Raw genomic sequence first — 14,443 nt, 5'->3', positions numbered from 1 at the left:
CTTACTTCTTTTGATGTCTGACATGGTTCAGAATGTGCTACCATCGTGGAGAAAGGGGAGGATGAAGTTTACCACAAAAGGTGCAGATCACTGGTTCGCCACGTTAACTTAGTTATCATGATTTCCATCCATCCCTTGGCGCCAAACCGATAGCGGCACGCTGTCTATTCACCACCAGTCACAAAGTCCCACCGCCGGCAACGAGCTGAATCGCTCCATGTGGTCGGAGAGCGACTCCATGTTCAAACAAGGTAGTAGAACACATAACAAAAACACAATCTATTTTACAACTCAAATTTGTACAGATGACTTGGTTCCAACACTACTCCCGAGCGACGAGCTGTACCCGTGTCCTGACGAATTGGTCGAGTGCCCGCCGTACGAGCCCACTTCATCATGCACCTCGGCAGCAGCGTGCCACGCCGATCCACTGCTTGCAAGGGGGCTCTTTGCTTGCAAGGACGCCATGAACGTTTCGAACGTACCAAGGGCCTGGTTTGTGTTCAAGGCAGGATGATGGAGGTCCGCCAAATCGTTGGGTGAGTCCGGGAGATTGGTACGGTGCGGCTGCGACGATGGATCGTGGAAGCTCGGTCCTATGCCAATGCCATCATGGTCGTCGTTGACAACAGTACGGTGATGGCGCTTCACAATCGCAATTGTGACGACGACGCAAACCACCATACCCATGACAACGAACCCCAGAGTCTCAATAACAGACGAACCGGACGATGGCAACGCATTGGAACTGGTGATGGTGTCAGAGGTGGCCTTAGTAGCCACTGGAGATTGAACGGCAGTACCAGCCAAGGAGTTAAGTTGCGCGCCACCTTGAGAAGTTGACGGCGCAGATGATTCGACAACAGAGCCGCCCATGACACTTCCACTGCTGCCTCCGCTTTGCATTCCTGACAACGATAAACTACTCGCAGAAGGCGCAGTCGTTCCTGCTTGGGCATTCTTGGACGGGGTTGGTTTTGGGGCAACAAAGGATCTCGTGGACAACGGAGGCGATGTTGGTTTTACCGATGGAACCATCGATGGACGATCCGATGGTGACGGTGTGGACGGGGCGGGCTGCGAAGTCGACGGCGACGAAGGTGAATTCGTTGGTGGAGATGGAGTTGGCGGTGGTACTGGTGAATCCGTCACAGGAGTACTTGACGGTGTTGGGGGGGATGGTGTCAGAGGTTGCTGGGTTGGCAGTGAACTTGTAGGCTCTGTGGTAGGAGGGGGCGTCACCGGTGCGTCTGTACGAGGTGCACTTATCGCGGCGACTACGCCTGTCGTGAGGGGAGAATCTGACAAGCCAGGCTGAGGCGTAGGTGAATTCGTTCCAACGTCGAGGAGCGATTGCGCCTGAGCGGCAGGAACTGATGCCAGCGATGCGAGGCAGGTTGCGGCAATCACCAAGCCCTTCACTATCATGGGGTCAATGCAAATCGGAAAATAGCAGGCATCCAACGCGTGCGTTATGGGGCTCACATCGTGAACAGATACTATATGTCTGATACTCGCATATGCTCCTCGGACCGTTCGACGTCCCACGTCCATCGTTGCTAATGATGACTGGAACAAGAGATACGTGCATGACCACCAGATATTCAAAACAATGACTGACTTGATTGGATATGGGTCTTCGATTTCAACCAATCATCACGGGATCGGTCAACGTCTGCCCAAACTCAAGTCAAATCAGAGTAATGAAATCAGTTTTCATGGCCGCATCTTGGCCTTTTCCCGTTGTCCAGTGCTGCTAACATTCCTCGGGTATGTACACTACATTACCCCTGCGTGAACTGCCCGTTACTTCAGAACGGTGTTTGGTGGAATGGATGGTTGCATGGTATGTCGTCGACAGATGGGAATGCTTGGCACCAGAAGTGATGCCGTTGCAATGTATATGGTTCAAGAGTGTTGTTGACGTAGGCTCGAATGCACAGCGTTCCAAACACGCTCTGGAATGGTTGTGCCGGCTTTTGTAATTGCTTCATAGCTCGTATCCACCCGCCAAATATCGTCGAGGGAAAGCAGCATCAATATCCGTCGACAGACGCAAGTACAGACAGACCACGGCCTGATTTGAACAAGGATGTCACGCTGAACGAGTGTTTCTCAAGATCGTCCATCCACACATTAAATTTCTCAAGAGTTATCGTCCAACATTTGTTGTAACCAATCCCAATCACGTATGCAATATGGTGCAAAATTCAAATGCATTTTATTGGCTAAAATTAGCTTCAAATTCCGTGTCCTTTGCACCAACAACAATTCGGTTGTCAATGTGCTGACGTGGAGATTATTTGTTTGCTCGTTTGTAGACTGGTGGTAGGAGAACGGCAGCCCAAGCTCAGCTAAAGCAACATCTGCAACTTCTTTACATTGACCCCTGCACGCAGGGGGCATGGACCGCATTATCCATTTTGTAGCGCAACAAACCAAGTTTCCGGTTACGAACGGCTCTCCTTTATGAACGTCCAACATCCACTCAAGATCCAACAAAACTGGACAACGAAAGCGCGAATCTCAACCCAAAGTTTGAATTACTGTCAACAAATCCCCACACATGAAAACCAAGTGGGGAACGGACAAAGTGAACGCGTTCACCTCGCTTGTCTCAAATGTTGTCGTTTCCTAGCACGAGTTGCAACCACATCCATTGCCACACAGAGCTAGTATTTTAACTCCTCATTTTGGATGATCGACGGACATGTTTCGCCGTTCGTTTGAGGCAGGGAGGTTGATTACTCTGGAGGCTTGAAAAACGCCTGCACGTCAGGTTGATCCAACAGGGACGCAAGAAGTCTTTCAGCATGGATTCGCGGCCCCTCGGCGCCGAGTTGGGCCAGCAAATACAGCTCAGGACTTAGTCCTACTTCGAGCAAGTGGTGGCGCATCCCTTGGGTCTGAACCAAGTGCTCAATGCATGAAATGGCTTGGACCTTGTGAATGTCACTTGCATCGCCGTTGCCCAGCGTTTGAACGACGGCTCTGCAGAAGCTGCTGCACACACTTTGGACGTCGTCGTTCTCGGTATTTTTACCCAGCTCCATCACAATTGCCGTGACCAGCTCGCGCTCGGTGAGGGTGCCTTGGCATGCCAACTTTGCCAAGCCATTCACACCATTGCGCTCCAATGGGTTTTTGGCGACGAGCAGATCTTTGATCATGTCGAGGCCTGCCTCGACGAAAGCGCTGGACTTGCGTCGCAACCAACTCGATCGACGGCCCGTGGGTGACCCCGACGTCGTTAACGAGGGCTCGTGCGAAAGAGTCAAGTATGTCGACGCTCGCGTGAGAGGAGCCGCCGCTCCGGCGGTGGTCGCTGTCGGCTTGGGCACAGGCTGCTCCATCAATGCCACGAGAGTGTCGTGGTATGCAGGGACGAGAGCAATAAACGTGAAGCAATCCAAGGCAAACGTGACGTCGAGGGAGGTTCCATGCCACAGCGACCGCATGAGTTGCAAGAGGAGATCTTTGACAACGGCAGCAAGCTCAGCTTTCACCGGATGGGTATCTGGAAGTGGTAGGACATTCGTAAACGCGAGTAGCATGTGCAGCGCATTCCGCTGCTCTATAGGCGACGCTCTTGTTCGCGCCGTGGACACTAGTTTGTCCGCAATGTCGATTTGATGGTGGTCCAAGAACAAACTGAACACGAGGAGCAAGGACACACTCGATTCTCCAAGTGTGGGATCTCGACACGCTTGGCGAAGTAGTGGTACGACACCGCTGAGTTTGATGAGCAGCTCCATGGAGACCTTATCGTGGCGCGCATCATACAACTCTTGAATCGTGCCGGAGACTTCATCGACCGTTCCACTGAGAAGATGTCGAATATGATCTTGCATCATGTCGGATGAAAGGGACACAGTGGCGCGCTTGGGGACTGGCTCTGCATGCTGGACGTCTTCTCGCGGCAAAGATCGCGCAGACGGGCGGCCAGCCGTGGAGAAGGCAGTCGTTAGGTTCTTCTGCGACACAGCCGTCGACCGTGGCTGTCGGATCATGCTTGGAGACTGAAAAACGAGCTTGAAACCGAACGGAGGGGTTTCACCTCTTTGACTAGTTTAATTGGCCAAAATTGAGTTTTTGCGCAAACCGATTGGTGGAGTTTCTACATAATACATTCGTTTCGACCAATCCAAATCATATACTTAAAGTTCAAAAGTCCATATGTCACTGACCTGCGAGGAATTGACGACGGTCAACAGCCGATCTCAGCGTCGCAATGGAGAAGACCACGACCGGCGACACCCGCGGCAATGGTAAGTTCCGTCAGCTAGCAATCTCTCATTTGGCTGTAGATGCAGTCTGCGCCGTGTGCGAGATCGAGTATGTGACTGTGATTTGCAAGGAGTGCAGGATTGTGTTCTGCCATAGCTGCTTCGACCGACTCCACCTTCACACTCCCGCTGTTCAGCACCACCACAAAGTTGTTGGTACGGTGCCTTGACTGCTATGATGCCCTTGGCTACACATTTGCATGCGTGTGTCTAGCTCAGGGTACATCGTCCGAGACGTGTGTGCCACTTCCAACGTCATCCACGGCAACCAAGTCTCAACTTGCAATTCCATCCTCTGGTGATGTGAACGGAAGAGAGCTCAACTTTCGGGCTCCTTTTTTACGACCACACCCTCTGCGCATTCCGACGATTACCCCAGGCACCGACTCTGGCTTGCGGGACAACGACAATGACGACTCCCCAAGGAAAGTCCCACGAAGTCACCACGACACGAGCATTCCATCGGCATGTGTCATCCTGGGGTCGGGTGGGTCAGCGCGAACGCGCAACATAACCCCGGTATCCTCAGCTACATCTCGTCACTCCCCATTGATCACTTTCAACACGTCGCCGAATGCTGCCAACAATGCGAGGCCGATTCTGAACCCGCCGGTGGCGCCATCGAAAGCATCCGACACACTCCAACAAGCTGAGTCATCTCAGTTGTCGATGCAAGCCCTTCCGGCCATCATGACCCATCTTCCCCACGATCCATTACAACAGCAACAATTCCTTCCAACCATGCCATTGTCCTCAGCACATGGTGCAGCCGCCGCCATCGTCAATGACGATGGCGGCGCAGACCATACGCTGGAAGATCTGTTCTTCGACCGGTTCAACAGCGTAAACGACCAAGTCGACTGTCTGGAGGCTCAGCTCGCTGACGCCGTGACGCAAGCCATGTCGTCGACGACCACGGCGGCTCGCATTCATATTACGCGCCAGCACCTCCAAGTGATGAACGAGGAGCGACTGCAAGCCCTGTCAAAAGTCATTGTGCATTCACCGGATCTGCTCCAACGCAACCGTGGCTTGCCATCAGCCAACGTCCAAAATGTCCCAGAGTTGTGGACACGCTCTTTCCAAAAGCTCAAAGCGATGGCTACGCATCTGAAAACCGCGCAGTCCAACATGGTGGAATTGCACGGGCTTGTGGTCGAATGCGAAGGTCGGGTCGAGATGGATAAGAAGCTCCGCACGCTCCACGAAGCGATGGAAAACATGCGGCGGTACATTGCCTCGTTGCGGAGCAATCGTCACAACGAGTGCATAGCATTGCTGTCGTGCTGCGAGCCGTTGCGCCGTCGAGTCGACGACGAGCTCAACGAACAGCAACGAAGAGGATTAATCAGCTAACCTCTAACCAGCCCTTGGAGTTGTTGCTGTCGTTGTGTGTCGTGCATACACACAAAATGCAGCGACAGTTGCGGGCAAACGAATTGTGGCCCACAATTTATTGCTAGCGATCAACTTGTAATGACAACGAGCATGGTAGGCTTGCATAAAAGTTGAAGTCATGCCACCACGTCAACCTCTTTCAAAACGACTTTGCACAGTGCCGTGTGGTTTGGCATCACCGCCGTGGAGCTATCGTGCCACGTGCCTGAATGGATTTTGCACGTTGTTGGACGCAAGGACTACGGTGGCACGTTTTTGACATGCCGGGTCCCTCGTCGCCGACCGGTGCCTTTCGTCCGCAAGATTTGAAAATCAATGGACTTCGCCATAGCACCAGCTATTTTATGACGAGCATCGCGATGCACTCCAGGTGCCTTGGGTCAATGTAGTAAATATAGGAGGCTGCCTTCAACACCGGTTACGACTTTGGTCGTTTCATGGTCAGTTGGAGAGGCGGTGTTCGCGGGCGACAGCATGTCAAACGGCACAACCGTGGGCGGCACCACAGCCGCGTCGTCGTTGGTGGCGACAGCCTCCAACAAACTCAATCGTGAGCTCCTTCGATGGCTGCAGAGCCTTGACCTAGCGTATTCGCTCAAGAACATCAAACGGTTCGTGGTGTGTGTGTCGTAGCCTACTTCTCGAGTCCCCCCAGTCATCAACAGATTGTGCTCGCAGGGACTTCTCCAATGGGTTCCTCATTGCCGAGATCATGTCACGGTACTACGACAAGGACATCTCGATGCATTCGTTCGACAACGGCATCGGCCTCAAGGTCAAAAAGGACAACTGGGACCAGCTGCTCAAGTTTATGCAAAAGATCCCCGAATTTGATCCACTTGGCGGCAAACCCGCCGCCGATGCGGTCATGCACTGCGAAAACGGCGCTGCCGTCACATACCTCGGCAGGTTGTACCAGTGCTTGACCAAGCGCGAGCTACAGACGGTACGCATGAGCAGCTAGTCCCCCGTTTGGCGCGGCACCGAGCATCTCACACGTGTCCGTGGCAGGTCCAACCTCGCCCTGTCGAAGAAGACATCCCACCGTATGCGAAACCCACCGGGTCGACACTCATCCGTGAAAAGATGCGAGGCCCCGAATTCGTTGAAACTCTGGACGAGCTCCAGATCGGACAAAAAGCTCGCACGGTCAACGCTCGTCATGAAGAGTCACTACAGCTCGAGCGGCTTGCGGAAAGCGGCCCGACGTCGCTGGAGCCTGCCAAAATGGTAGCCCAACGAGATAACTCACACTCACTTACTTATATAAACGGCAGGTGCGGCCGCGCAAGCAAAAGCTTGTGGGGGAAGAGTCACCAATCTGTACGCATGCAGTCGTCAAAGAAGTGCAAATCAAGACGATCGATGACAAGAATTTCAACCTCGCGCAACTTCGCGCGATGCGGGATGCAAACGCGTCCATGCTTCAGTCGGGGCAGGCCGAGTATGGTTACGGCATCGACCAGCTCGACTTGGACGGTGCTCCAGAAAAAGGCAGCGTCAAGCGCCGCGTGATGGACTTGCTCAACGAGTACATCTCGCGAAAGTTGACAGGGACGCCTGTGCTGAGCCAACTGGACGGGCGAAAAGACCGGTTCGAGGGTTTTCTCGAGGCCATGTGGGCCGGTGGGGTTCTTCACGACCAGGACGCCGCCGGCGTGCTAGAGCACGTTGTCGATCCTGGTGGCGTTCTCGCCGGGGCGCTGATGGACTCTCCCAAGGATTTTGCCAAGGTGTATGCGTAAGCTTGGCCCTCGAGCCTTGAAACTCACGACGCCATCGGCCATGTAGTTCGCTGGCATGTTGCATCCCTGCTTGAACGACTATGGCGATGACAACCCGATCTTCCTCGCCACGGTTCACATGCACACGACATTGGGGGCGCAAGCGGTGAAGCGAGTATGAGTGCATTCATTGAGCGCAACCAAGTTGTTGATGCGTGTTTTGATGTGGCGCAGGATGCCAACGCGGCTGCCATGCTCTTGTCCGACTTTGCGCTCCCTCGACTTGCATCGTTAATCACAACGTGGCCGTCGAAGCGTCATGCCCTCTTGAAAATTGTGTACTCGTTTTCGGCTCCAAAATTGGTCGCTCACATCCAAGTCCGTGAAATCTTGCGGTCGTTTACGGATTCTAATGAACGCCGGGGGCGTAGGTCATCAAACGACTGCGAGAGGCCCTGCCGCGCATGGACGTGTTCATCGACTGTATTTCGCTCCTCCTTGGCCTCGAAACCGAGCTGGACGAAACCCTTGCCGACTTATATTACTACTACTGCTGCATGGGGCTCGACATGCCCCACGAAAAGCTGCGGGCAGCGTGCTTGTCGATGCTGCCTCGCTTCTTGGCGTGGCAACCCTCCTTAACGCTGGACTTGATTGCCCGCGTGTCTGAGTTTAGCACGCGATACGCATGGTACGAACGAAACCTTTTCGACAGGTCGGTGATTTTTGTGGGAATCGAGAGTAGGTGGGAGGTCAAGGCACAATTGATCATCGTGGCGTCCGCAGTGCTAACACACTTGACGTCCCAGCCACCCTGTGACCAACTGGACTGTGCCCTTACAATCCTGCAGCGTGAGGTAACCCCACGAGCCCCCGTGAACCTTCGGCGCGTTGGAATCGCGTACATGGCCAAACTGCTGTGGCACTTTCAAGAGCTAGGTGCGTGGCACATCCACCTGCCTAATGATGCTCGACCGACACACGTTGGCCCTAGTGCCAACTTATGTGGATGTTCTCCGGAGTTTGCCCTTGCATATGCTCCAGGAAGTTGTGAGCATCCCGAACGAACCGTTTGTAGGGACGCTGCCCCTTCAAGGTACGCCCGCCGGTTCCTCGACAACGAAGCGAGGGGAATGCATGTGACCGATGACTGCAGGTGGATCGGGCGCGATCTACCAATTGCCCGTCGTGCGCAATGTGTGGGACTCGTCGGCAATTGCAAAACAAGTTTACTTGGACTTCAACGACACGGCGTCCGACGAAGGAGCTCACGACCATCACCACCCGCAGAGTATGACAATCCTGCAAGTTTGCTTTGACCAGATCGCACGGGACCAACCCCCCGAGCATGTGAACGAACTCTTTGCGTGGACACAATCCATGGTCGTTGCGGGACTCGAACACGACCATTCGTGCGAGATGGGGGTACGTTGGTCATCGTTGCATTCGGCCCTCGACTTGTCAACTAGGTCGCCATCCTCTCCACCGTTGCTTTCTACTCGTCGCCGTCAATCAATGTTCTAGATGGTCCTACGATGGACCAAACCCTGACTCGGATCTGCTCGAGTGGGCGCGAGGCACACGTCCGCTTGAACATTCTCGCCCAGGTACGTCACAATGGAGGCGACTTGTCCCTCACACGTTGCAGTTCCTGCATCAGTTGTACGTGAGCAACCATGCCAGCGCAGTCAAGGTGGCGCTGAACAAGCTAAAATCCAGCGTCCGCAGCTTCCACGACTCTCCGTTTGCCGCCGCTGTCCACGACCTCCTAGAAGGATAACGACGTTTATTCATGTAAGAAAGTGCACGTTGCCGGTTGCAACAACCGGTCGACACTATTCGGATACAGGGTTATATTCGGAGGATATACCGACTACTACCTCTGTTCCATATTACTGGCGACATTTGAAAATCACATTTTTTCCAAATTACTGGCGACATTTCATTCTTATTGGCTAGAAATGAAACATACATCGATTTTATTGGATAAAATTCCCGAGTTTGCTGGACAATCGGCACTTGGGATGACTGACAGCGGCTCACCGCCGTGTAGCTGCTTCGATAGCGCTGTGGATATGCGCTTCCTAGAGGAAACGCTGCGGGTTGCGATAAGAAATTAGCAATTAGTGACTAGGACTCTCAAATGTGGAGTATAGTTGAGACGCCAACCCAATCTGGCAGGTGCGTCGGACGTCGTCCAACTTCGCTCCTGTATGGTAGCAATAGTATATAAGCTACAGACTTCGAAAGTGGATGAAACGAAGCGGAGATTACTTGCGAATACGAAGTAGGTCGAAGCGGTGGAATTACTTCTATAGCGGAAGAACTGAGAGGCATCGGGGACGGACTTCGGAATGCCGCCCTTGGCTTGTGCTCAAACGGCATTTCATTCTTATCCGGATTTCCGGAAATAGACAGTCCCCATATTATAATTCCAGTAACTCACATTTTGTATTTTTATTCAGAAACAAGTTGACGAATTTGTTTTTTGGGCCGAAGATATCATTTTCGGTCGTTTTGTCCAATAGAAACTTTGTTCAGAATTCCTTGATACATCATTGGGACTTTGTTCCGTCTATTTTGACCAAAAATTCAGCTTTTGGGGTCACCGTAAAGTCAAATGTCGGCACTAATATAGAACAGAGGTAGTAGTTGTCGAACATTACGAGAGAATCATGCCACCGACGGCGGCGACCAGCAATGGTCGCGCCCCCGCTGGTTCCGCAACGACCCACACGAGCATGATTGGGATGTTTGCGATCGTCGCCACTGTCTTCATTGGGGCAGTTCAAGTCCTACTTCACTGGCTTGTCTGCAAGTTGGCTCGACGGCCCCACTACGTCCAGCTGACGCACAAGTTGACTCAAGACGTCGCGGCCGTTGGCCTGGTGTATCTCTTGGTGAAGCTCGTGGTGGCGGTAAATACTGAGCCTTCAACTCAGTATATTCTTCGCGACGCGTTCGATATGGCCGACCTTCTGTTGTTCGTTGCATCCGTGTCGATCCTGACTCAAGCAGTTGTTGTTATCCTTGTCCTCCACACAACGACCACAGAAATGGATGGTCTTGGCATTCTCTGGTCCTTTGAAGTTGTGGATGAGATTCAAGCGGCGAAAAGTCGTCGATCGTGGTGTTTCATGCGCAGCTGGTATGCTGCTCGCGTCAAGCTCAAGCTCGTGGGAGCGTACTTTCGTCACGTGTACGAGCTGCCGCCTTTGTTTGGATATTCCAAGTATGTCCGTATCGTCCAAGAGCACATGACGTCGCAGCTCTTTGACGTGGGCGCTGGTGCGTCGGTCGTGCTATTGGTGTACTTCCACGCCTTCTTCGCGGTCACGGGAGAGCTCGACGGACCATTTGCTCTTGCGTCGAGCCGCGGCATTGACATGCGATTCTTTCAGCGGTGGAATGTCTTTTTGTGCTTTTCATATCTCATCTTGATGTGCGCCGTGGCGTTGTACGCCTTGCTCGCATGGTCGTACGGACGGCTGGTCCACCACGCAAAGCTCCATGCATTGACTCCATCGTCTTCGTGCCCACCAAGTGCAAACACGACGATCTGGGATGCCATTGCCAGTTTGGCCACGAAAGAATGCACGATGGCGCAGATGGGACCCGCAGAAGCTCTCGCTAGGATGCAGCATGCTGGGGAGCGTTTGGAAGACCATATTCGCAGTTCCGCTCGATGGCGGCTGTGGTCATGGCCAAAATCTACGACTACTCGATGTGCCACTGCGTTCCAAACTGAAATCGATCACGTGGTCTTGCCAATCCCTCATTACCGAGTCTGTAGCGCCATATTGCACGTTCTGCTGCATCTCAATGGTCCTTTTTTTTTGCGTCAGCAGTGCTCCCTACACTCGTGCCTAGTACAACCTGCGAAGTCTTCGTCATGACGTTGGCTGCACTCGCCCCACTGATGATCGTGTCAGTCATGCTGGCACCACAACTCATTCGCACCCTCGCGCTGGTGCATGCGACGTGGCGCGTGGACAGCACCATGCTGTCGCGCGTGATTGCTGACGTCGTTCATGTCGAGCAAGTAAAATCAGCCATCGTAGCAGACGTAGCTGCTCATTGTCAACTCCATCGCCAGTCGCCGCACGACATGCGATTGGCGCTGGTTCCACCGTGCCACACAAATCACTCGGACGGGGCAAACGGCGGCGACCACAACGATCAATGCTACGTCGAGATCGACGCGTTTCGCCGTGTCCTCAACCAGTTTGGACATCGCATGCCGTGGTACAACATGGATCCCTTCATTCGGGCGATGGACATCCGCACACGAGGCACCTCGGTGTGTCTTGCTGACGTCCTGGCGATCTTTGATACTCAATGGCATCCCACGGCGATCAAGGTCGACGCCGTCGAGCCTACGACCACGAACAAAAGGTTGACGGCAGCCGCCAGCACCATCTACTAGAAAGTGAACACAACTACACGACGCGTTACATCTTTCATCTTAGGGCACTCTGTTGACAGCCAAGTACTAGTATACTGACGGCGCGGGAACACAACAAATCGTGGACAAACCTTCTAGGCTTCGTGCGCCTGAAGCGATCGCGTTGGCGCATGAGGATTTGCACATGGTGGTTTCAACCGCGCGACGATGGCACGATTCGATGTGAGGCTTGGGACACGTTATCATGTGGACGCACGACGCGGTCTGGTAGTCCCTTGATCGATTCATCACACAGACCTTCAAAACAGGAGAACTGCCAAAGCGTGGCGATGTGCACAACAAGCGATGGTCCAACCTCCCCCCGTCACCCTGCACATGGCATCACTTGCAGAGAGCCTCCCCCAGGTCTCCGTGTACATGGCGCGACATCCCCAAAGCAATGGGCACCTCCCCCGCGCTGGTCTCGATGAACCTCTCGGACGGCGAACGAACCACACTCAACATTGCACACTAACTTGACGATACCACCACACCAATACTTTAGAAACACATTGCTTAACCCTTGCGGCTGGCAACAACAGGACACTTGCCGGTCTTGGGGTCGGTGATCCCGTTGCCCCCGGCAATGCGCAGGCAGCGCGTCTCGGGGTAGATGGCCATGATGCTGGACGTGACTGCGATGGAGAGCGTGCCGAAGAAGACGAGGATCAAGACGGCGCCGGCCAACTTGCTGTGACCCCCCTTCCGCTTGAGCTCCTGCATCGGGCCGCGCTGAGGAGGCAGCATGAAGAGGAACGCCAACGCGGAGAGGCGGCACGCGTACGAGATGAAGAACGTGTACGTGACGTCCCACCGCACCGCGGTCGAGTCTTCGCGCAAGTCGTTCTGGGACACCTTGAAGAACGAGTTGACGTAGCGCGTGAGCATGGACCCGAACGGCGACGCCAAGTTGTTGACGGTCGTGACCAAGCCAAACGTGGCCCCTTCGTTCCCGACGTCGGCAATCTCCACGGCGCAGTACGTGGACACGACGAAGCGGATGCCGCCAGGAATGTTCTCGGACAAGGCAAACCCGGTGTAGAACCACTGGTTGCGCACAACGTCCCAGATGGTAAAGTACGTGGTGATCCCATCGAGCAGCAGCACGGACACAGTGCAGATCGCGATGACCCAGCGCCAGTTCCAGTGCAGCCCCCACTTGCCGACGACGACCATGATGCCGGCAAAGATGGCACTGCCTGCGATCCCGGCCAACGAGCTGTTGAGCGGCTCGACCCTGGCCCACGTACTCGACATGGGCGAGTCCGCCGTCGAGCTGATGTTGGTCAGCACCTGGCTGATGAAGCGGAAGGCGCAGATCTGCCACATCACGCGCTTCTGCAAGAGCGACCAGAATCCCGCCGCCCACTCCCGGAACGGCCGGGCAGGCACCTTGGTTTCTTCCAGCACGAAGATCACAGACAGCACCACGAGCACGCAAGGCACGAGGCAGATGCCGTACGGCACGTTCGGCGCCATCGAGAATGAGAACGACCCGAGGTAGTTGGGGCCGTTCAAGCCAAACCCAATCACGACCTGCGCCAGGATGCTCGCGATCGTGCGCACGGTGTAGATCCCCGTCAAGACGCGGCCGCGGATCGCATCCGGCTCGCGCTGCGAGTACTCGGTCACCATCGCGTCCGACGCACACGCGGCCGTCACATACCCCAGCGACACAAACATGGACAAGATGATGAACATCGTGCCTTGGTCCGGCGCCGCCAAGTTGAACAGCTCCTTCTCCTTGGGCGACGCACGCGAGTACACGCGGCTGCACGCCGTCGAGTTCATCGCCTTGGCCTTGATGCGGTCGCAGTACGGGTCGCCCAGCGACGAAAACGTCATGATGGACAAACAGATCATGGTCGCCGTCCACCCGATCAACATCCACGACTTGCGGCGGTAGCCAAAGATGGGAAAGCAGTCCGAGAACATCCCCATGAACGCCTTGAACGACCAGCCGAGTGTCACGAGCGAGCTGTACGCAGACGTCTGGTACCCCTCCAGGTTAAGGTACACGTTGAAGATAGGGTAGTTGAGCGACGGGATCATGCCATCATGCCGAGGATGACCCCGATGGCGGCGTAGTTGGAGAAGATGCCGAAGGCTTGTCGGGAGCAGAGGTCCAGGGCGCCGCCCGCGACGAGGGCGCCGTCTTCCAGCTCGCTCGGCGTCTTGATCGCGCTAAAGTCGCCCTCCTTGGTCTCGTGCCCGCCCTCGGGCTTGCTATACGACTGGATGTACGACACGCGCTCCTGCAGGTCCATGTTGTCGCGCACCATGCTTCCTGGTCGAGGTCTTGGTCGCTCGGCAGAATCAACTATGGATCGGCGGGAGTCGGCTCCGATTACACCGGCGTGGACACCGCTCAGCTTGTCCGTGGCCGACGGCCCCACGTGTCTATTCCTTGTGATCAGGAAATCGACCACGCCGTCGTCCTTGAACATGGTCGCACATGTCACATGACGATCTTTGTGTCGGCCAGCCACGGCCGCCTCGGGCTTTTCAGAGGGCGACGCTTCTCGTCAGAGCGATCCAGTTGCTACCTCTCTGATGCAATGTGTGTGGTCATGGTCTCTGTGAGGAGGCGA

At 54.6% G+C, this 14,443-nt stretch overlaps 6 protein-coding genes across 6 annotated transcripts; 4 read left to right on the top strand and 2 right to left on the bottom strand.

The window, feature by feature from the left end:
* Positions 1-291: 291 nt before the first annotated feature.
* Positions 292-1,554, bottom strand: H310_03900 (hypothetical protein; the record flags this gene model as incomplete). The annotated part of the gene is made up of 1 exon (XM_008867969.1): positions 292-1,554. The coding sequence occupies one exon, from the start codon at positions 1,552-1,554 to the stop codon at positions 292-294; it is 1,263 nt and encodes a 420-aa protein (XP_008866191.1).
* A 1,105-nt stretch (positions 1,555-2,659) lies between these two features.
* Positions 2,660-4,022, top strand: H310_03899 (hypothetical protein). Its single transcript, XM_008867968.1, has one exon. It carries the CDS (start codon positions 3,169-3,171, stop codon positions 3,631-3,633), a length of 465 nt encoding a protein of 154 aa, XP_008866190.1. The 5' UTR covers positions 2,660-3,168; the 3' UTR covers positions 3,634-4,022.
* A 160-nt stretch (positions 4,023-4,182) lies between these two features.
* Positions 4,183-5,781, top strand: H310_03898 (hypothetical protein). The gene is made up of 3 exons (XM_008867967.1): positions 4,183-4,268; positions 4,308-4,442; positions 4,501-5,781. Exons 1-3 carry the CDS (start codon positions 4,232-4,234, stop codon positions 5,640-5,642), a joined length of 1,314 nt encoding a protein of 437 aa, XP_008866189.1. The 5' UTR covers positions 4,183-4,231; the 3' UTR covers positions 5,643-5,781.
* Positions 5,782-6,124: 343 nt separating this feature from the next.
* H310_03897 (hypothetical protein) lies at positions 6,125-9,254 on the top strand. The gene is made up of 12 exons (XM_008867966.1): positions 6,125-6,295; positions 6,363-6,630; positions 6,696-6,914; positions 6,962-7,417; positions 7,476-7,583; positions 7,643-7,786; positions 7,840-8,099; positions 8,154-8,347; positions 8,403-8,504; positions 8,565-8,833; positions 8,878-9,015; positions 9,057-9,254. Exons 1-12 carry the CDS (start codon positions 6,159-6,161, stop codon positions 9,186-9,188), a joined length of 2,427 nt encoding a protein of 808 aa, XP_008866188.1. The 5' UTR covers positions 6,125-6,158; the 3' UTR covers positions 9,189-9,254.
* A 783-nt stretch (positions 9,255-10,037) lies between these two features.
* H310_03896 (hypothetical protein) lies at positions 10,038-11,871 on the top strand. Its single transcript, XM_008867965.1, has one exon. It carries the CDS (start codon positions 10,084-10,086, stop codon positions 11,302-11,304), a length of 1,221 nt encoding a protein of 406 aa, XP_008866187.1. The 5' UTR covers positions 10,038-10,083; the 3' UTR covers positions 11,305-11,871.
* Positions 11,872-12,059: 188 nt separating this feature from the next.
* On the bottom strand, positions 12,060-14,134 carry H310_03895 (hypothetical protein; the record flags this gene model as incomplete). The annotated part of the gene is made up of 2 exons (XM_008867964.1): positions 12,060-13,844; positions 13,925-14,134. 2 exons carry the CDS (start codon positions 14,132-14,134, stop codon positions 12,369-12,371), a joined length of 1,686 nt encoding a protein of 561 aa, XP_008866186.1. The 3' UTR covers positions 12,060-12,368.
* Positions 14,135-14,443: the final 309 nt, after the last annotated feature.

Source organism: Aphanomyces invadans (genome assembly GCF_000520115.1).
Source record: "Aphanomyces invadans strain NJM9701 unplaced genomic scaffold supercont1.6, whole genome shotgun sequence".
In the NCBI taxonomy this organism is placed as follows: Eukaryota; Oomycota; class Saprolegniomycetes; order Saprolegniales; family Verrucalvaceae; genus Aphanomyces; species Aphanomyces invadans.
This window is presented reverse-complemented; position numbering and strand designations above follow the sequence as displayed.

Bases quoted from the DNA above. Each gene is read 5' to 3' on its own strand.
- H310_03899 (XM_008867968.1), top strand. From the start codon at position 3,169: ATGTCGAGGCCTGCCTCGACGAAAGCGCTGGACTTGCGTCGCAACCAA.
- H310_03898 (XM_008867967.1), top strand. From the start codon at position 4,232: ATGGAGAAGACCACGACCGGCGACACCCGCGGCAATG. The intron at 4,269-4,307 runs GTAAGTTCCGTC...ATTTGGCTGTAG, and splicing joins CGGCGACACCCGCGGCAATG to ATGCAGTCTGCGCCGTGTGC. The intron at 4,443-4,500 runs GTACGGTGCCTT...GCGTGTGTCTAG, and splicing joins GCACCACCACAAAGTTGTTG to CTCAGGGTACATCGTCCGAG.
- H310_03897 (XM_008867966.1), top strand. From the start codon at position 6,159: ATGTCAAACGGCACAACCGTGGGCGGCACCACAGCCGCGTCGTCGTTG. The intron at 7,787-7,839 runs GTCCGTGAAATC...CCGGGGGCGTAG, and splicing joins AATTGGTCGCTCACATCCAA to GTCATCAAACGACTGCGAGA. The intron at 8,505-8,564 runs GTACGCCCGCCG...CGATGACTGCAG, and splicing joins AGGGACGCTGCCCCTTCAAG to GTGGATCGGGCGCGATCTAC.
- H310_03896 (XM_008867965.1), top strand. From the start codon at position 10,084: ATGCCACCGACGGCGGCGACCAGCAATGGTCGCGCCCCCGCTGGTTCC.